This window comes from Euprymna scolopes, chromosome 29 (genome assembly GCF_053919585.1).
Source record: "Euprymna scolopes isolate OS-2025 chromosome 29, ASM5391958v1, whole genome shotgun sequence".
NCBI classification, from domain to species: domain Eukaryota; kingdom Metazoa; phylum Mollusca; class Cephalopoda; order Sepiida; family Sepiolidae; genus Euprymna; species Euprymna scolopes.
In genome coordinates this window covers 52,495,891-52,518,684 of record NC_136510.1, presented here as the reverse complement: position 1 = coordinate 52,518,684, position 22,794 = coordinate 52,495,891, and the positions used below count along the sequence as shown (strand labels likewise).

Here is a 22,794-nt window from a genome sequence, read left to right as displayed (position 1 = left end):
GAATGCTGAAACTGATACTACACCCAGAAATTCATGTTGAAGCAATGGTTGCCTAATCTCTAACCGTGTTAATGTTTTTATGTATTACTTTCGAAATGTTTTTATGTATTACTTTCCAAGCTGCTGAAACAGTTTATGATTTAAACATTACTTTATTTCAAGTATATTGTAAGCAGTGGGTTACGGAATATGAAGCCAGTCCCGGAAATTACTCAAACTGTTTACGATTTAAACATTACTTTATTCCATGTATATTTTTAACAGTGAGGTGGGGGATATTAAATCAGTCCCGAAAATGGGTGAAACCGTTTACGCATTACACATTACTTTATTTAATGTATATTTTTAACATTGGGGTGGGAAATATGAAGTTGGTTCCGGAAATGGCTGCAGCCATTTACGTTTTGGACATTACTTTATTTAATGTATATTTTTAACAGTAGGATGGAAGATAAAATGTCGATCCCGGAAATGTCTGAAAAAGTTTACGATTTATGCATTACTTTATTTCATGTATATTTTCAACAGTGGGGTGAGGATAATAAGTCAGTTCCAGGAAAAAGTTTACGATTTATACATTACTTTATTTCATGTATATTTTCAACAGTGGGGTGAGGATAATAAGTCAGTTCCAGAAATGGCTGAAACAGTTTACTATTTACACATTACATTATTTCATTTATATTTTTGGGTTGGGGATATAAAGTCAGTCCCGGAAATGACTGAAACCGTTTACGATTAAAACATTACTTTATTTAATGTATATTTTCAACAGTGGGGTGGCAGATATGAAGTAAGTCCCAGGATTGAATGAGATGTGCAAATATATACTATAAGAAAGCGTCGTCCAGTATTGAATGAGATAGGTAGAAAACATATAGTAGCAAAATGTCCAGCATCGCCCGGGATCGAATGAGATAGGTGAATGATATATATTAGCAGAATATGCGGTGTCACCCGGGATTGGATAAGATAGATGAAACATATATACTATGAGAATACCCGGAATTGATTGATTTGTTTGTAATGAAATAACCCACCCAGGCAATATATCAAGGCTATTATTTAAGTAAGGGGAAGCGACATAGTCGGTTAAAGTTATGAAAATGATTGTCAAAATTAGTAACATATCCAAGAATTATGAAAAATGATGAAATGTGAGTTACTTGATTGCTGTGTTTGTAATGATATAATAAGCCCAGACAATATATCAAATATATTATATAAGTAGGAGGGAGAGGCATAATGTGGGTTTTTTAATTATGAAAATTGTCGAAATTAGTAACATATCTAGGATTATGAACAACGATTAAATGTGAGTTAATCGATTGTGTGTTTATAATAATCAGCCCAGGAAATATATCAAAGTAATTATGTTAGTAAGAGAGGGTGATAAGGATGGTTTAAATTATGAACAATAATTGTCGAAATTAGTAACATATCCAAGAATTATGAAAAATGTAATATGTTATTTAACGCATTAGTGTGTATGTAATGAAATAATCAGACCAGACAATATATCAAAGTTATTATTTTAGTAAGTGGGACGATGATGTGGGTTAAAATGATGAAAAATGATTGTTGACATGAGTAACATATCCAAGAATTATGAAAAATGACAAAATGTGAGTTAATTGATTAGTATGTTTGAAATGAAATAATCATCCCAGATAATATATCAAAGCTATTATTTTAGTAATAGGGGGTTGATAATGTGGGTTAAAAATATTAAAAATAATTGTCGAAATGAGTAACATATCCAAGAATTAAGAAAAATTATGAAGTGTGAGTTAATTGATAGTTATGTTTTTTATGAAATAATCAGCCCAGACAATATATCAAAGTAATTTTTTAGTAAGAGAGGGCAACGGGGATGGTTTAATTATTGTCGAAATTAGTAACATGTCCAAGAATTACGAAAAATGACGAAATGTGATTTAATTGATTGGTGTGTTTATAATAAAATAATCGGCCTAGACAATATATCAAAGTTATTATACAAGTAAAGGGAAGGAGATAAGGAGGGCTTACATTATGAAAAATTATTGTTGAAATTAGTAACATATCGAATAATTACGAAAAAATGATGAAATATTAGATAATTGATTGGTGTGTTTGTAAGGAAATAATCAGCCTAGACAATATATCAAAGTTATTATTTAGTAAAGAGGGAAGGGCTAAAATGTGGGTTAAAATTATGAAAAATGATTGTCGAAATAAGTAACATATCTAAGAATTATGAAAAATGATTAAATGTGATTTCATGCATTAATGTGTTTGTAATAAAATAATAAGCCCAGACAATATTTCAAAGTTATTATCTTATTAAGGAGGGGGCGATAATGTGGGTACAAATTATGAAAAATGATTGTCGAAATTAGTAACATACCCAAGAATTATGAAAAATGATAAAATGGAGGTTAACTGATTAGTGTTTGTAATGAAATAATCATCCCAGCAAATGTATCAAAGTTATTATTTTAGTAAGGTTGGGCGTCAACGTTGGTTTAAATTCTAAAAAAGATATTGTCGAAATTAGTAACATATCCAAGAATTACGAAAAGTGATGAAATGTGAATTGATTGATGTGTGTGTTTGTAATGAAATAATCAGTCTAGACAATATATCAAAATTATTATTTTAGTAAGGTGTGCGATATGGTGAGTTTAAATGATGAAAAATTGTCAAAATTAGTACCATATCCAAGAATTATTAAAAATGATGAAATGTGAGTTAATTGATAATTGTTTTTTATAAAATAATCAGCCAATACAATATATCAAATTTAATATTTTAGTAAAGAGAGGGGCGATAATGTGGTGTGAAATTATGAAAAATTATTGTCGAACATAGTAACATATTCAATAATTATGAAAAATGATAAAATGTGAGTTAATTGACCGGTGTGTTTGTAATGAAATAATCAGCCCAGGAAATATATCAAAGTTATTATTTTAGTAAGGGGGCGATACAGTTTTAATAAAACAGTAGAATAATATAATTGTGCCTTCATTCATGCTGAACAGAACGCACACAGCATGCCCAGCAACAATATATTACATATGAAAAATGCTGCTGTGGAATTTCCACAGGTCCCGCTAGTATGTATTATTATAGAATCAATCCTTTATTGATTACTCTATATTACAAGGAATGATTTGTCCGGTGAACTAATTTGCAAAAAAATGATAATGATAATGCCGTTCATCAAATTCCGTCTGTGTTTGTTTACAATATCACGTCAGCTGATATTTGGGCTTGACGATGAATGCTCTGGAAAAGTCACTTCTGATTAATGTTTAGTTTTAAAATATGCAAACAAAGAAATGATTTGATGCGATTTTAAATGGTACCTTTTTATCGTAAATTGAACTCATTAATAAGAAAAAATTAAAATAAATTACAATTAAGCTATATCTCCAGATTATAATATATCTGTTTTTGTTTTTTGTTGTTTTTATTTTAAGAAGAAATGATTTGCTAAAATTTTATCTCCTTTGGCCAGTGTAACGTAAAATATCCCCCTGTAAAATTTATTCTTTTTATCTATCAGAGAGAAAAGCTATTTTTAAGATCGGATTTTTTTGATTTTCGATACTTATCAGATGAATTTCTGTACAGAACATATCCAAAACACTGCCAGACATATAACTTAGCTTTGTGTGAAATTTGCAAAAGATAGGCTCAGCCGTTTTGGAATCTATGAGGAAGGAACTCACGCATGCACACACATAAGTTACTTTTAATTGTAGAGATAGATATAGTTATGTAATCATGTAATTGGATTACATATTTTATTACATTTTTTTAATTTTAAAATTGATTTTTTTAAAGCTGAGCCAAGAATCGTCAATATTTTGTTTTCTTTACTTGTAATTGTCAGCGAAGAGATATTTATACGAAGAGAGAGAAAGATTTCTTTATTTTTATTTATCGTCTGGGTGAAAAAAATAAAATTAGAAGAGAAAGTGAGAGAAGATTTGTAAAGAGAAAGAACGGGCGAACAGCCATTTTAAAAGAGAATGAAAAGATATATATATATATGCATCCGTAAAAGATACGGTCAAGCGAGGAGGGAGGAAGAGGGCAAACAGAGAAAAAGATAAAAGAAAGAGAGGATACATGAGTTGGCACGCATATGTGAAGACGCTTGCGTAAAAAAAAAAAAAATGTACAGAGAGAGAGAGAGAGAGAGAGAGAGAGAGAGAGAGAGAGAGAGAGAGAGAGAGAGAGAGAGAGAGAGAGAGGATACAATAGACAGTATGCATCCGAAAAGTTATGTACCATGAAGAAAAAGGTAAAGAGACCGCTAGAGAGGCAATTGGAGATGAAAGAATTGGAGACAACAGATTGGTAGGGGTAAGGGACGGCAAAATGCCACTGTACCTTTCGGGGGCTACGACATACAATACATAAGAAAGAAAAAATTGGAGGACTACCAGAAAGAGTTGACAGACGGCAGGCAGAGATAATGGATAGCCAATTTTCTACTACCTCATATTGCGGCAGATGAGAAAGATACGAATGAAGAGGCTAGTGGATAGAATGGTGATGAAGAAGAGTTGGTTGTGTTTTACGGCATATCAACCCTTTTCGGGTTATTTAATGCCGAATCCAAAGATTTTGAAGAAAATTTTTTTTAATAGAATATATTTGTTGTTTTCACATCGGTTTCTATTCAACCCATATTTGGGACCCTAACAGGTACTACCACTCCGGATCAGAGTGGACCTGGGAGCAATGGCAATTAAGGGGTGGCTCCACACTCCCCAAAGCCCACAAGCTGGGGCCTAACCACTGGATATAGTTTAAGGTCATATCCAGGCCCCCCATTGAGGGGCTTTTACCCTCTGCAGGGGGCAGTTGGCGTATTCTAATTCTAATGCCCCACCGACAGGGCCAATGAAGAAGAGAGAATAAGAAATAAACAAGATATTTTTCAACCAGCAACAAGATGCCCCGGATAATAAAACAAAACTCGATAACTTGTAAACACAAATAATGCGACCAAAAAATATAAACTAATATTATCCCATACAAAAAAGAAATTCACATATATGAAAAGAATGGAACTGTGAGTTTAGCTCCTATTTTTCTTTCTTACTCTCTAGTTGACTAGTAAATGCTCATGCACCTTTTGCGTTGATATGACAAATTTTGCTTGGTGAAATTGATTAGTAGAATATGTCTTATACCCAGTAACTTGATTATATTCTCTTTTGTTTTTATTTTTTTCTTCCTTTTAGTTTTTCATACATCTCTTAGTAAGTTTATTTAATAAAATTTGTATTGTTTAACAGTGCTGTCTGTTATTTTTGTATGTGCGCATTGTTCAAAATTTATTTTTGCCTCTCTTGAGAATAGTATATCCCATTCCCTATGTTTCAGTGTCATTTTGCTACGAATCCTGGGGAACATTTTTTTTTAATTGTTGCTGGTCATATTTCGTCAAACTTAATGGAATAAGAGTTACATAACTATATATATATATATATATATATATATATATATAAAAAAGAATCATGTTTGCAAATTATTATCACCATTTTTATTATCCAGACAATGCTGATAACAGTTGAAATGTCGGTACAATTTTTTACACGGCTTATATGTTCGAGTATATTAGTAACATGAACTAAAAAACAATATTTTTTTAAAGGTTCTAAATATGTGAGTAGAGCTTTTATAAATAAAATAAAAACATTAACAAGAACCTACGCAAATCGATCAATGGTTTCGATGTTAACACGTCGCCTCGGAGTTCTAAACTGAATCTACTTCGTGTGACATAAGTTTGATTTTGTTTCGTTTTATTTTTTAAATGTGAATTTGGGAACTGTTCCTTATCAAAGCTTAAAAGAAAAAAAAGATATTTTAGCATTTTTAATTTACGTTTTATAAACAAAGGACATATATCTATTCTGTTTTTGTGGCAATTATAAAACCCGTGAAATTTAGAAAGCTATTCTTAACAAAGGGAAGGGGTATTTGTTAACTCTATCCTTGCCGCCGAGGGAACTTTCCTAAAATTTAAACAAGAAAAATGTTAAAAATGCACAAGTTCCTTTTTTCGCTATTTATTCGCCGTCAAACCCATGCTATTTATTTATTTTTTATTATTTATTTATAATATATATATACCGGAATGTTCATAAACTGGAGGCATGAATAAACAAAAATAAATTTAAACATTTGCAGAAGAATTACAAAAATGTATGTACATTATTAGCGATTAAAAATAAATTCCGATATAAACGGAATTCCTGACGTAATATCTTTGAGAATTGTGACGCTGATTTCGTTACAGACAGGCATCAAATAAATATATATAAAAGGAAGCAAAAACCAACAGACTAATAAAATTAAAACATTTTTTTATTTCACAAGTCGTATTTATTATTATAGAGCCAGTACTCTAGGTGTATCAGAAATTTGGAGGAATTTTTGACACCCCTAACAGAAAACTGCGAATAAAATAAAATAAATAAAAACTCGTAATTTCTCTTTTTAAAGTGGGTTGTTTATTTTCTGTATGGAATATACTTCCAAAATAAACTATTAAAGTTGTTTAAAAAATAATAGAAATATTATTTTTTATTTAAAAAAAAAAACAGTGTTTACAAAATGCTGGCGTGCCTTCAGGCAGCCATTTTTTACGCAATAAAATCAATAGAATTTTACGAGTTAAATATTTTTCAATTTTTAAACTTTAAAAATCTATAAAAAAATTTTTCTATTGGTTCAATTTTTACGATATTTTCAGGGTCAATGTGAAATTTTAAGCTCTTTCCAATAAACCAAATATAATATTTTAGAGAAACGTTTTTTTTTCAAATCCCCTCCTCCATTTTGAAATGTCTACTAAAATTTTAATAATTAATTTATCACAAATTGAAGATAAAAGATCAATAAAAAAATATTCTAATTTAAAACAAAAAAAAAAAAAAAAAATAGTTTTGGGGAAATTTACATGTAAAGTCCAAAGTGTAAAACCTTTTTTTTTTTTTTTAAACCACGTTGATTTTTTTTTTTTTTTTTTTTTTTAATGAAAGCTCATGTTATGCTTACATCGTCAAGTAAATACCAGACGCTGACAGCAAATCTTTCTATTTCATTGAATGTTTTCTTATTTTAGATATTTAGAGAGGAAAAAAAAATTAGTCGATAAAGAAGTATTAAAATATATCAATCAAAAACTCGTGTACTTCATTAAAAGAATTTTTTTTAAAAATCGATGAAGCGGATTTTTTGTTCTAGGGGAAAAACTTATAAGTGAATGTGCGTTTCCTTTTTAACTATGGGGGATGAAAAATATTAATTTTGGTTAACACACGCAATAAAAAAGAGACATTATTTATGTCCCTTGAACGAATCCGTATTTCATAAATTTCATTTTAGCAGCAGCTCTTTACAGCTTCGCGCAAAACACGTTGCGAAAATGCGATTTTCTACGACCCTCGCTTTAAAAAATAAAGTCCTTTTATTTAAAAAATACATGGAATTTAAAATATAAATATGGATAAATTCTTAACAATGAAGGATCGAACTACCCATTTAATAGTATATTTTTTTTAAGTGATTTTTTGGCATTTATATATATATATATACATATATTTATAAGCAAGTCAAAATATGTTGATTTTCTTTATATTTTTTTTTTAAGAAAACCGCTTTAAAAAAACAAATATTGCATAATTTGCTATTAAACCAGTTATTTTTTATATTTTTAATTTGCTCCTTTAATTGAAAAAAAAATAGGGTTTGAATTACATTTTTCAAGTAGTTATAAGCTTTGAAAAATAGTAAGTTGAATTATTAAAGTTCTGATCATCATTTTTAATGGTCACTTTCTGATACACTGGCAGTACTCTATTAATTATTATATTGTACCCAATATATAGTAACTAGCAGGGCTACCCGGCGTTGCTCGGGACCGTATAATAAACAATGAAAAAACAAAAGCAGATATTGAACATATGTTTTATTCTTAGGGGAGAGGAATCTTTCATCTCTATGTATTATTTGTTTTATCTACCCTAGGACTGGTATTGTTCATGTTTTATCCCTAGCATAGGTAATTTACAGCATGTATATGAAATTGTTTTACCTTAGGGAGAAGAGAACAGGTAATATACAACATAATGTGTCTATATTACATCCCTGGCAACGCCTAGAAACCAGCTAGAACATGTATTTCAGTCAATCTATATTACATCCTGGGCTATGCCGGGAAACCAGCTAATCTCTATTTAGTGACTTGACCACCAAAATACCTCCCTAAGTGTGTACTTTCTTTTGAACTTATTAGATATAGGTATCTAGAAATGTGTGTGCACTTTTCAACTCTCATCCTCGAGTGGCCTATGGGCCTTGATAAGTGGTAATATATATTTTATACAAAATATATATATATATATATATATATATATATATATATATAACAAAATAGGTTGGAGTCGCTGAATAAATTCTTAACAATGAAGGATGGAACTACCCATTTAATAGTATATTTTTTTAAGTAAGTGATTTTTTAGCATTTATATATATATATACATATATTTATAAGCAAGTCAAAATATGTTGATTTTCTTTATATTTTTTTTTTAAGAAAACCGCTTTAAAAAAAACAAATATTGCATAATTTGCTATTAAACCAGTTATTTTTTATATTTTTAATTTGCTCCTTTAATTGAAAAAAAAAATAGGGTTTGAATTACATTTTTCAAATAGTTATAAGCTTCGAAAAATAGTAAGTTGAATTATATAGTAATGATTTTAAAAATTCAGAAAAGAAAAAAAAAGAAAAAAAATTGCGTGGGTGTCATTAGCTAGAATCGAAACCAAAGTCTTTAGCGGTCCGGCTGTAGTTGTTACCAGTTTAGCTATCCTCAGATGATTAAGAAAATGTTAAAATTAAACCGACTGTAACGTATAATTTTATGTATGCGTTTAAGAACACTTTAACGTATAATATTTACGTATGCATATAAGAACTCTTTAAGTTGACTTACTCCTGCCAAGTTCATTTTTTTTTCACTTTTGACCCCTTAGCAGCTATTTTTACTGATAAAAAAAAAAATCAAATCGCATTTGTTCTACTGGTTCATGTACCCTATGTATCGAGTGTCAAGCCTGTAGACCAAAAATTGAGAAAGGAGTTTGGTAGAAACTGTCCCACACACACAGACAAGGTTACTCTCTCTCTCTCTCTCTCTCTCTCTCTCTCTCTCTCTCACGCACGCGCGTTTGCTAGAACTTTTTCATTCTAAATGCTACCAAAGTATGCACAATGTAGAAGATGCATAAATAGATCCAAGAGTAATGAAACCAATCATCCAATAAACCATCGTAAAAATGAATAATTAATTTATGAGAGTTCGTTTTTCCAATTAGTATGCAAATTAGTTAATCATTATAAAGTCGCTCGCATATCCATTACTAAGTATATCAAGAAGTTCGTTTTAATAATTTTTACATAGAAAAGGTATACTTTTTTTTCGACAAAAACTCAACTTTCTACGTGTAAAGATAAACTTCTGCATGATTGTTGTTTTTAATATTGCAAACTCATAAAAAAAGGTGGTTCTAATACTGAATTTTAATTAAATCTCTATTTTTTAAAAATCTTAATTTATCGAAAACTGCGCGAATCATCCCGAGGAAAACGTTTGTAAAACACTCGCTACCTCATTCTTATCCGGTGCAGTGGCAGTGCAGTGCACCTTCTTTGCATCCTCCATCCATTTGCCCCCCCCCACTCTTCTCCTTTTTTCGTAATTAAACACCCCTTAATAACTCTTCTATCTGTGTTGTTTGTTTGTTTTCATCCTTTTCTGCTATTCTACTACAAATAATAACTCCCCTCTCTATCTATTTATTCAGATTCTGCACCTCCCACCGAAGAAAAAGAGATGAAAAAAAAAAACACTCCCCCCGCCCCGCTCTTTCTGCCTTTCATGTCATTTCTTTCAATATCTTCAATATCTTCATTACCCCCACTCTCTTTGTTAGATCTGGCTCTTTCTTTTTAATATTTTTTTCATCTCTTCATTTCACTTTAATATTGTTTACGGTTTTTCTCTTTTATCCCCACCTCTCTCACTATTTAATGTTGTTTACTCGTCGCTTTTCAATATTGTTTAATCTCCCTCTCCGTCTCGCAATCTTTTCTTTCGGTAGCAGATTCTATTCTGGATGTGAAAAAAAAAATGACTTCTATTCGAAAGCCGTCCACTATTATTTATCTTAATGGAATCTTCCAACGCGCGTAACAAGATTGCAAGGCGAGTCCATTTACTAAGAAAAGGGGGGGATACACGATAAACACGAGAAAAAGAAAGCGTGTGTGTGTGTCAAGTCAGTGTCAGGTATTTAGATCTGCTGTAAAAAGAAGAGTCTGCCGCAACGAAGGTGCTTATCAATGGTAGGGCCACACGACTACTGTCAAATGGTGGACTCTAGAATAAGCACGAAAACATCTCGATAGATGAGACTCTAGATTGCAATAAAATACAGCTTCCTAATAAAGAAGGACCACGTAATTTATATTTTGGTTGTTACGAGAAAGGATATACAGACTGAGTGACCCACAGGATTTAATTCACCCTTTGGTGTTACCACTTTTTTTGGCCACCATGCTGAACTTACTGTTTTGTGAGTAAATCATTAATTATGATTATATTTATTGTCGGCTTATTATTTGAGTGCGTTTATTTCGGTTATTTTAAATCCAGATTCTTGGCTAAACAGTAACACCAAAACACCAACATAGTAACGAAACTGTCTAGACATGTCTGTTATTTTTATTTATATTATTTTATTTATGTTTAATTAATCCTTTTCCGTTTTAATTTTATTTACGCACATTATTTCAAAATGTCTTAGAAGCATAGTTTGTCTCGAATTATTTTTATCTTTCGTTTTAGTTTTATTTAAAAAAAAAATGTATTTATTTTTAAATATGACGCTCGAAACTCGCTTGTCAGTGATTTCATCGCATTCAAACAATTTCACTGTGTGTAAACATTAAAAAATGATTTTACTTGAATGAATAAAAATGAATTTTAAAAATGTATCGAAAACAAAGGCAACAAAATTGATAACATTATTTTAATTTTAGCAATATATATATATATATATATATATATATATATATATATATATATATATATATTATTCCGGTGTTGCCTAGGTGGAAGGAGCTAAATTCTAAATAGTCGTGTTTACATTTATTTATTTATTTTATTTTAAAAAAAAAATCGTTTTCATTTCCTTACTTTACTGTTGGGATATATTGAAGTGGTTGGCTCCCAAAATGGTTCCCAAATTTTATCGATTAGTAATAGGGTGTATTTATTCATCAGGCAAATAAAATTTGTCAGATTTAATAAAAAATATTATTTTGCAAAATTTGTGTTCTTGACTTCAATATTCGATTAATAATGGAAAATAATAGGAATTCGAGGTTTATCAAAATTACGTTGAGGCGACAAACGGATGCACAAGATATTGTCTGTTAGTTTTTATTAATGCAGATTCGCAAAATTGATCCCAATGAAATATTTTTCCCGTTTTTTTTGTTTTTTTTTTTCAATTTTTGACGAAATTTAAAAAAAAATTCTTCTTAAAATTATAAACTTTGAAAGCTAAATTTATTGTTTTTCTTATGATTGGATGAAAAATAAAGTTCTTTTGATCTGCAGGTATGCATGTTTAGTCACGTGATTTATTGGTACTTCTGCAGTTTTACGGGCCGTACTGAAATAATAACGTTATTTAGAAACTAGTTCTTAACATGGGGAGAGATGGCTTTAAAAGTCATTCTGTACTTTCAATTACTAACAACTTAAATTCAATCTTTTTCTTGTTTATTAAGTTGGAAATCACATCGGAAAAAAAAACTGCCCATAAAGTGCAAAAGTACAGAAAGTGTCAAAATTTGAACTAGAAAACGAAATGTTTTTGTTTGCGGTTTTCTTTATTTTGCTAAATTCAACTGACATTTCTACAGCATAGCATTTTGCATGATTTTAAGTTTTTTTTTTTTTTCATATTTAGTATTACACTTCCTTTAGAAAACACAGAAAAATCTTTATGTACGTACTCGTCACATAACGAAGATATTATATTTAAAAAAATCACTTTAATTGATAAAGTTTTTTACGATTTTGATCGATTTTAAGTGTAAATTGTATTCAATACAATACAGATTTTGAACTCGATAGATCGAATTGAGTTGTCTTCCCCTTAAACAATGGCTCCTAAAATTACGTGTTTTTTTTTTTGTTGTACATCATAAAGATTTATCTGCATTTTTTGTTTTGTTTTTTCTTTAATTACTTAATCACGTTTTCTCGACTACGAGAATTGATCTAATAATTTTCTTAATCGAATGGATGTTTATAAAGTTAGAGGCACAGGTGAAAATCGCAATTCCAATTCTTGTTTTCAGCTATAGACAATAAATAAATAAATAAATAAAATAAAATACTTCGTGACCCTTCGAAAGTTGAAAACCTTTCGAATAGCAAGTTGGTTTTATTGAAAGTTTTTGTAAGAATTTTAAAAACAACTTACAACAATATTACTTATTTTTACGTTTATTTATTTTTAGGCTACCTTGAATCGGTTAGCTCTAAGGTAACAATTGAATTCCATTAATAGTTTAATGACCACACAATACCATCGTAATTAAATTTCATAAAAATGAAAGTAGAAAATGCTTCCAGACAACATTGTATAGATTAAGCAAGGTTTTAATAAAGCCATTCGTGGAAAAATAAATAAGTTATTTAAAACAAGATCTATGTTCAAGTTATTAGTGTTTAACTTTTTTTTTTTTTTTTTTTTTTTTTTTTTTTTTTGTTAGAATATTATATTCAATTTAATTCCCCAAAATAACATTTTCTTTTAATTAAAAAAAATATTTTTGGGAGAAAAAGGTTCTTGCCGCAATATGAAATTTGGTAAATAAATATTTATCATTAAATTATTTTTCAGATATACGCAATCTAATTTGTTGAAATGATTTCATAAGAGTTTATCTCTTTATTTCTTGGCACAATTAAAAAAAATATAAAAACATTTTAATGTATCTCCATTCTAAATGGTTTCTAGTAAGAAAAATATCAGTAAAAAATGCAATTTTGTATTGTTGGAATTGTTGTTTTCATCCGTCTATTTATTTATTTGAAGTTAAATGAAAATGCTGATTGCTTTGTTTTGTTTTTATAACTTTTTGTAAGTTTACAAAATTTCGATTTCAACATTCAACATAATCTACCGTTTTGCACTTTTAAAATGCATTCTCTCTCACAAACACGTTTTCTTAATATACGATAAAAACAAATAATGTCATATTTGATTTGTTGAGAAAAAATTGCTTTCTTTTTAATAATAGTTGTACATACTCAGCAGCAATCAGCATTGATTGTTTTATATACTTCAAATGGTATTTTGCTGCTAATATACATAGATTTTGAAAGTGAAATCTATATTTCTAAAGTAACAATGTAAATAGTTATCAAAATTTCACTTTTTAATTCATGAAGAATTTTAAAGGCAAAAATAACTTTCCATTCGTCAGTTTAAATGCTTCCAAATTCCTTTCAAATTTCGAATTCATTTTTTAACTATTAATTAAAAATTAAAGTATCTGACATCTTTACGAAGAATAAATTTTTAATGAGATTTTTAAAGGGGGTATATTGAAGAAGTTGGCTCCCAAATTTTATCTAATAGTTTTGTCTGTTTCTCGCAACGGTGAGAGCAAATTAACCCACCGTGTAAAATGCAAATATGAATTATTCTGATTTTTGCTGATTTTGCCACTCGAACTTAAGGTTAGTGCTATTTTTTTTGTTTTGTAAGAAACAAATAACATCAAAATGTCTATTAAAAGTCAAAACATGCCGTATCTTAGATACGCCATCATATGTTTTGACTTTTAATAGACATTTTGTGTGTATATATATATATATATATATAAAACAAAACATTTTTTTGGTAATATTTTATATTAGATACGCCGTAAAATATTGCCAAAGAAATGTTTATATATATATATATATATATATATATATATATATATATATATACTTCACCAGAGGAATTTACCAAAAAGAACCCTAAAAAATTAATAAGATGGATTAATTTGCCCGCACTAATCACACTCAAGGATTTGTTTCGAGTGACTCAAATTAACCAATAAATGCAACATTTGAAATTGAAGAAAAACAGTCTGTTTTATAGAAGAAGAAAAAAAAAAAGATTAAAAAAAAAAAAAAATGAGGTACTGGTCGCGATTAGAGTTCCCTGCCGAACACCCTAAAAAAACACTGACTTCTCCCTACGCATGAGCAAAGGACATGTTTTAGTTGCCATAGTAACTAAACGATCATGAATTTTATCGACTTTGTTTTACTGTTTATGAATATTGAAATAAGACATTACTACACATTTATTAATAATATCTCACTTTTAATCACTTTTATCGACTTTTTTTTTACTGTTTATGTGTCACTTTTATCGACTTTTTCTTTTCTTTTTTAAATAGCATTTTCTTTTTAAATGACGACGTTTTTACTGTTTATGAATATTAAAAGAAAAATAATTACTAAACATTTATTAATAAAAAATGGGTGCTGGTGCACTTTAAGTGCACTACTGCAACTGCACTGCACTTATGATCCGCGCTATATTTTAAATCGTATTTCTAAGCTTAATTAAAAGCCATTCTTAACATGGGGAGGGTGCAAATTCGCCTAAAAAAGTAGAATCTCATTTTACGGAATTAGCTAAGAGTGTTAATTTACAATAACACCTATGGCACCATTGGCACTTCTGCATGTCAGTAACATGAAGCGAATGCGTGTAATTTAGTTTCAAGAACCGCCGACAGATGTCGTTTGTCAGCCTCAGAACCGGGGTCGATAACTAATGTTGTAATGAAAAAAAAAAGCTTCATTCAACACACAAAACTAAAAACATAGAAATGAAAAACGTTGGGAAATTATTTTAATATTCATTTTAAGAAAATGCTATTAAAAAAAGAAAAAGTCGATAAAAGTGAGACATAAACAGTAAAACGTCGTCATTTAAAAAAGAAAATGCTATTTAAAAAAGAAAAGAAAAAGTCGATAAAAGTGACACATAAACAGTAAAAAAAAAGAAAGTCGATAAAAGTGATTAAAAGTGAGATATTAATGTGTAGTAATGTCTTTTATTTCAATATTCATAAACAGTAAAACAAAGTCGATAAAAATTCATGATCGTTTAGTTACTATGGCAACTAAAACATGTCCTTTCCTTTGCTCATGCGTAGGGAGAAGTCAGTGTTTTTTTTTTAGGGTGTTTGGCAGGGAAATCTAATCGCGACCAGTACCATATATTTTTATTGTTTTGTTTTTTTTTGTTTGGACCCTGTTCAGTGAAGGAGAAATTTTCTAAATTGATGAAATTTTTATTTTTGTCCCAATCCAGTTATTGGTGAACTTAATAGTCCCCACATTAAAATCTTTTCCCTCGTAAGGAGGCATTTTTTTTTTTTTTTTTTTTTTTTTTAACGTGGGATTCGCTAATAAATAAATCTTTCAAATAAAATCGCCATAGTTTCATTAAATGAAACTCTTTTGCTAAGTTGTTGACATTTATTGCGTCTTCTGTCCTCTATCGGTGATGAAAATCCTTACAGACCGAGGCAATTATCATTTTTGTCAGATGCAAAATTTTATTTAAAAGGTTTATTTAATTTATTTTTGAGAAGTTTAAAAAAAAATACAAAGTTTTTCACTTATAGCAAAATCTTACCTCGACACAAGGGCAAAGTTAGACACAAGGTCGTTTTTAATGTGGAGAAAATCAGCAAATATTTAAATCTTTAAAATATTTAACGCAGACGAAATTATCCTTGATCAATTTGAGACATATTTGATTATGATTGGTGGTGACTGGTGGGCCTAGTTTTGCGCTCTGCGATAAACAGGGAAAAGTAGCCGATAATTTTTGTCAACTATTTCGGAGCAAACCGCTTCAATATATTTCAAAATATTTTCTATATATACTTTAGGATATTACGTGTTTTTAGTTAACTTAATTGATATTAAAAAAAAAAAATGTAAGTAGAGACGAGAAACGCACAGCCACGAAGAAATTGTCACAAATGGTCACAATAGATAAAATATATTTATAAATTCTGATTCAATTGATTATCAACTGAATTTATTTTAGCCGAAAGCTTCCCTCTAAAATATTGAATAATATTTTCTTTAATTTTATCTTTAGTTTTTTATTTTATTTATTTATTTTTTTTTTTGCTTTTTAATTCTTCAACATTAGCGATAATTACAAAAAGCACCATCTTAATGTGACTACTACTGTGTGTGTAGATAAAATATAATTCATATTTCAACTTGAATATCGCTTCTTGTTTCAATATCGCCTTTAATTGTCTCCCAGTCCCTTTTCATTCTCTGCAAAACAATAAAGTTGATTGTAGAAATGTCATTGTATTTTATGTTGGCCTCTTTGATTTTTAATGTTTCTAGTTTAAATAATTTATGACGTGGCAGAAGAAATGTAAAGTTATTTGTATTATTTACCGATAACAAGTGTTATTGCCTGGTTGTGTTTGAATGTTGCGCCATCAACACATATGCCTCCCATTGTAGTGTTGGACTGTTGGACCATCCAGCCGGGGCATTTTTATCCTCAGCACCAAAATCAACAGTCTATGCTATTTCGGAAATGACCTTTTCCCTGTTGATTGCGGTATTCCTGTGCAGTTCTAGGAGGTGTCCAGTGGACACCCTCCTAAGTTCTGTCTTCTCTCTTTGCGAAGGAGTTAGTTTATTGCTAATCGCCTGAGGCGCTCCTACCGAGGAATGCATTCGTTGCAGGTCAGAGTGCTTCTCATCGGGGACGATAACTGTCCAATCCCATTATGTTAACATTTCTCACGATGAGAGAAATAAATATTGCCCCCCCCCCCAGCCTGAGGTTGGTTTATTCTAGAGAATCCAGCCACCATAAGACCTGGTTCTGTTTGGGTGCAAAGTTTGTAATCAAACGTGTTAACGTTCATTCAGGCGACCGACTATGAAAAAATTTTCCTTCTAGAATAGGAGATAATGCTTGGAAGCATAACCCTTCCTGGTACGTTACTTTAACAAGTATTATATCACTAAGAACTTGGAGAGAGAGGAAAAAACAAACACCAACAACTAATAATTCTGCGTCTTAAAAATGCGTAGTAGTCGTGTTTAATATCGCAGTCTCTTTCTCTGTTATTGCGTTTTGCCTTTCCTTTCTCTCATTTTTTCTAAAAAGCAACAATAAAAAGCACGATCAAATCTCTATTTACATGACGAAAAAACATTAGCTTTTGCCCTTTTAAAAAGAGATTTGTACAACGAGGAGAATCATTTTGCCTTGTAGCATCATGATTTTGCAGGATCAGTATCTAATTCTAACAGCTTTTAAATTTATTTGGAAAAGAAAACAATTTTACTGCTACCCTTATCCGTCTAATTTAATATTGCTGTAACTTGAAAAAAAATTACCAAAATTATCTTTTCTTGTCTCCGTACTCAACACATATTTTTGACCATCGAAAGAAAACATTTTGTATTTTCTATCCCACCTCCCGAAGATTGTCTGCAGTCGTTGGCATTTGTGTTGTTGTCGCTTTATTATTGGCCATGTTGCTTTCGCTTTTGCTCAATTGTCAAACCGGAGTTCTGAACTATTAAAAGTTTAAGTAATTGAAAATTTGAACATCAGTCATACACTCATCTCCTAAAAAAATGTTTACATATGGATGTCGTAGTCTGAAAAAATCCAGAGATGAAAACCCCTTGAAGATACGAAATTTGCAAAGCTAAAACAACTTCCTTGAATGGATTTCTCGATTCAGGCAGTGGTTGCAGAAGCGATGCGCCTTTGCATGCCATCAGGGTTGTTAGTGGCCCCTTCCATCCTTCTTGACTGAGACAAATTAAGAATTTGGAAGAATAGCCATTATCCTTATCGCTGTGTAGTTTGAAAAGTACTTATAAAGTGTATGATAGAAATTCATCCGAATCAGTATTTTTTTAATAAGTTCCCAACTGGGAATTAATTCAAACTCTCCACAAAGGGGTTTCATCCACAGAAGCATAAGTTTCCTTCCAGGAATGCATTCTGCGGGAAGAAGGCGGAAAATTTTCCCTTGAATTAGACAGATATAACACGTCCTTACACGGTGAAGTCTACTTGGTAGGTACGGGCAAAAAATGTCGATAAAAAGATAGAGGGGGGGGGACATAGTTTTGAAAGCCGGTTTATCATGATTCTTTTGTAGGTTTCTGACTACTTTTTCATTGTATTTGAAAGATTAAAGACTAAAGTTAATTCCCAAGAAGGAAAATAATACTTGCACACGTGGGGGTGGGGTTATAATGAAAAATGTTTTCACGGCTGACAATTTCAGTTAAATTTTGAAGTGAAATAAATTCATTGTAAAAATCCTTTGTTAGATAGGATTTTCAAGTTAAATTCAATTTCAACGGTATCATGTTAAGAATGGCTTTCTAAATAACGTTATTTTAGCATGGTCCGTAAACTGAATAAGTACCAGTTTTTTAAATGTTTGTTTATAGCTTTGCCACTATTTGCCTTCTCACTATAGGAGTTATCAACATGGTTGGTTTTTTAATGTGAAGAGAAACTCAGCACTCCAGATTGAGACCAAAATTAAAATTTCCTCAGTTTAGAAAGATTTTTTTCTTCACTAACAGGACAGAAAAAATAGTGTAGTATTGGAATAGATACATTTTGCTTCTAGCCAAGAAATTTAAATGAAAATTCTCTTCAAACAAACCGTTTTTACTGAATTTGAATCTATCAATAATCCTATAGTAGAAATAATAATTCCACTGTTTGTGTTAGGCAGATTCTTTTTGGATCAACTCTCAAAAATGTGATACGGGTTTATTCACAATTTTTTATATAAAACATAATTTTCTACACTTACAGATTTTCGATTTGGGATTAATATACATATAGTGCCGTTTTGACATGTTATCTATCATGAATCTACTTTGGTATGATATCTACACCTTGCAATATGCGGTGTCAGTAGATGTGAAAAAAATTCAGAGGTAAAAGACCCTTGAAAACATGAAAATTGCAAAGATAGGTGTTCTAACAGATTTCTTGATTCAGTCAGTGTTTGCAGAAACGATGAGCCTCTGCATGCTTCAGGCCTGGTAATGACCTTCTAACTTCTTGATTGAGGTAAGTCCAGAATTTAAAAGAATAGCGATTATACGCATCGCTCTATGGTTGAAAAGTTCTTATATAGTCGATGACAGAAATTGAGCCAAAACAGTATTATCTTCACGTTCCTAACTGGGAATTAATTCGAGCTTCCTACAAAGGGGATTCAACCACAGAAGCATGAGTTTCCTTGAATGCTATCTGCAGGGACAAAGATGAGAAAATTTCCCTTGAATTAGAGATGATTATTACACATCGTTTACGGCAACTCGTTGCCAGAAGCTGAAATTGTATGCCTTTGATGTGTCACGCATGTATAAAAAAAGGACTTAGGTTCCAAAGCAACATCCCACAGGCAACAGGAAAAGTGCTCTACGCAATGCGAATTTGAACATACAAGAGCAAGGAAAAGGCTTCTAATTTGCTTTGAATGAAGGTGTATTTTTTAATAAATATAATATTTTTTGATAAATATCAAAATCTAACAAAACAATAGCAAAAAGATGTTGCTTCCATTCTTCATATTTTAGCGCTTTGGACCATCCGTGAAATTTATACACAGAATGATGACATCTCTGAGTTTATGCAAAAATTTTACGATTTTCCACAAACATTTGGAGGTCCCTTAGTATTCACACAAATCTTGGATGAAATCTATTCTCAGATGATAGTTTTTCTCAAAACTAAAATCGAAAGTTTGTCAAATTTTTACTCCTCATAATCATTTTCATTGATTTAATAGTATGTTTTAACCTTTTTTTTTTTTTGTTTTAAATTTGTTAAATTACTTTAAAACTTTCTCTTCAAATTCTGCACTTCACCTTTTCTGTTCTGTCAATGAAGGAGAAATCTTTCTAGACATAGGCAATTCAGATTTTTGTTCTACTCCAGAGTGCCCCTTTTTGAGGCACAGGACTTTCACCACAAAGCCAACCTTGTGTTCATGCTCTTGTGTGGAGGCAATAAAATAGGGACTTTTAGTGGCAACTTAAGCATGCTTACACATCTATGTTAGTTGCCAAAGATAAATTTTACAGAAGAAAATGAAATAAAGTATGAAAGAAAATTAAAACTTTGCTAATTTGGCAGAGAATTTTATTCTAATGCTTTTGATATAAATTTTGTTTTAATAAATTTTTTGGTAAGCATGAAGTTTGTCGACATGATAAATTTATTAGAAAGGTGATGCAAGGACTCAAATTGTAATCTTTTTCTTTTTTTTTTTTTTTTTTTTTTTTTTTTTTTTCGATGATGGCATGCTACTTGAGTCATATATTGGCATTAAGATCAATTTAGTATTACATTTGGAATTGAAGTGATACTTGTTCCTATTTACAATGCCTCCCCACAGGACAGAGTTAGACACCAGGGTCGTTTTTTAATGTGTTTTAATGTGAAGTGATAGTTAGTATTTAGTTAAGATATCAGAGCCAAATGATAAAGCAAGTGTGATAGCAACTTTATTCAAGAGAGCGCGTTAGGTCGGTAAAGGTTACATCTGGTTCCAGGTAATTCGAGGTGAACAGTATCTGTGGTATTATACCCCCACTCCCACCCATTTAGTTGTACATATACATTTGTTGTCTGCTTTATTTTTGATTTATAGCGTGTGATGGTGTTATGATCTAAGGAATAAGATCAGTCTTTATATTGCAAGGATATCAGTTCTGCCTGATTTAGTTTGAAGTGGGCCATATTTGTTTTTGTCTGATGTTAGGTTTGGTGATTTCGTCTCCAACATTATTGTGTCCTGTATAGTGTTAGATTCAAGTATATCAAAGTGAACCTTTTTGTTTTTCTTTTTTTTTTTTGTCACTGGAATTGATATGGTGCACAATTTGGCGTGATTTCAAATGAGTCTAGTTCCATTGTGCAGCTCTACTTTCTAGGTCTTTTATCATTCTTGATGGTGGTTCCAGGGTGTCATGTGTTGTCAAGTTTATTTAGTACCCATATACACTGACCTGGGAATAATGGTGGTAATTTTCTGGTTCCACTATAATAGTCATCATGGGTTTTCATGCTTGCTCATCTCTCCTGTAACTGTTTGCAATGTTCTTTCTTTCCTGGTTCTGATTGGCTGGGTAACGTGGTTAGTATAGGTCTTCCAAACACTATTTCAGCTGATGATGGCAATTTGCTGTCTATTGGTGTTGCCCTAATCTGTAACAGGGTAAGTTGGATGTCAGTTCTCTCTTGTATTTTTTTATTGTTGATTTTATATTTCACATGTCTCTCTATGAAGCTGTAGTGTATTCAGATTGTGATGTGCCTGATGACCTAGGAATTGATGAAGCTTTGGAAAGTCTTGTAGAGTACTGTGGACCATAATCAGTCATGATTTCATTTGGATAATTAAAAAGCGAGATATAATATTTCACTTTATCTGCCACTGCTTTGCTAATCATTAGTGTTGGCATTTCATCGACAATTGAGTACTTTGAGTACCAATTGACAGTGAGCAGAAATTACTGCCCAAGATCTTGAATAGGTCTGATACAATGAACTTTTAAGGCTGACATGGAATATTGTGTGGGTGCAGTTGATTGTGCCTGTGCACATCTTGGTGTTCCTGGCAAAGTGTTCACGACTTGCACATTCTTTCAATATCTTTGTTGTACAGTACACATTTTCTCAATGCCTTGATGGGCTTGGTGGAGCTTGTATAGGATGTCTCATGGAGTCCAGGATGAGTACTTGTTTGCCTTTGAATAGAATTCCAGATTCAACAACAAGTTCATCGCTGAAGGACCAATATAATCAGATCTCGGCAGGTAATTCATGGATATTATCTGGCCATCCCTGGTATATGATCTTAACAAGATTCATGGTTGGGTGCTTCGCTGTTTCATTTCAGAGCATTTTTTGCTTTTGGGATGAGAAGTTGATGGTTGAGATGGTCTGATCATCATCGACTCCAGTGTTCATGCTATCCACCCTCTCATTTAGCTCAATTGATTCATTGTTTTTGGGGTGAGACAATCGATTTAGGGTGTCGGCAAGGATCATTTCTCTATCCAGTCTATATAATCGGTATAGGTAGTCCTGGATTTTCAATAGCATTCACTGTAGCCAGTGTTATGCTGAATGCAATAGTTTAGCACATATTGTAACCAGCGGCTTATGGTCTGTGATGAAGAAAAAACTTTTCCGTAAAGGTAGGTGTGGTATTGTTGAACACCACTGCCAACATCTTTCGTTTGATGCTGCTGTATCTGGTTTGTGTATCAGTTAATATTTTGGATCCAAATACAACTGTTTTGTCATCTTGGATTAGTACCACTCCCAGGCCCTTCTACGAGGCATTCACCTCCAGTAATATGGATTTAGTCTTGATTGTAGTATGAAGGGCATGTGTGAATCATTTCTATGAGCTGGTCATAGCACTTTTGATGGTCAGGGTCCCAAATCCCTGATGATTGGGATTTAAGAAGACTGCAATGGGTGAGCCTTTTCAACGAAGTTTGGAATATATGTGGAAAGGTAAGATAGCATACCTAAAAAAACATAGTCCCGTTTGTTTTGTAGGTTTGGCATTTA

At 31.1% G+C, this 22,794-nt stretch overlaps 1 protein-coding gene across 9 annotated transcripts in view; it reads left to right on the top strand.

The window, feature by feature from the left end:
* LOC145252653 (suppressor of tumorigenicity 7 protein homolog) overlaps positions 1-22,794 on the top strand; it is a 292,187-nt gene that overhangs the window by 89,052 nt on the left and 180,341 nt on the right. The window contains exon 1 of one of the 9 annotated variants that reach the window (XM_080112414.1): positions 10,132-10,653. The exons of 5 other annotated variants lie outside the window; for them this stretch is intronic. In XM_080112414.1, the coding sequence (XP_079968540.1) occupies positions 10,635-10,653 (19 nt within the window). In that variant the 5' untranslated portion in view covers positions 10,132-10,634. Of the gene's footprint in view, positions 1-10,131; positions 10,654-22,794 lie in introns of those variants that run through there. 3 more of the 9 variants (XM_080112416.1, XM_080112413.1, XM_080112415.1) reach the window with 3 other exon arrangements.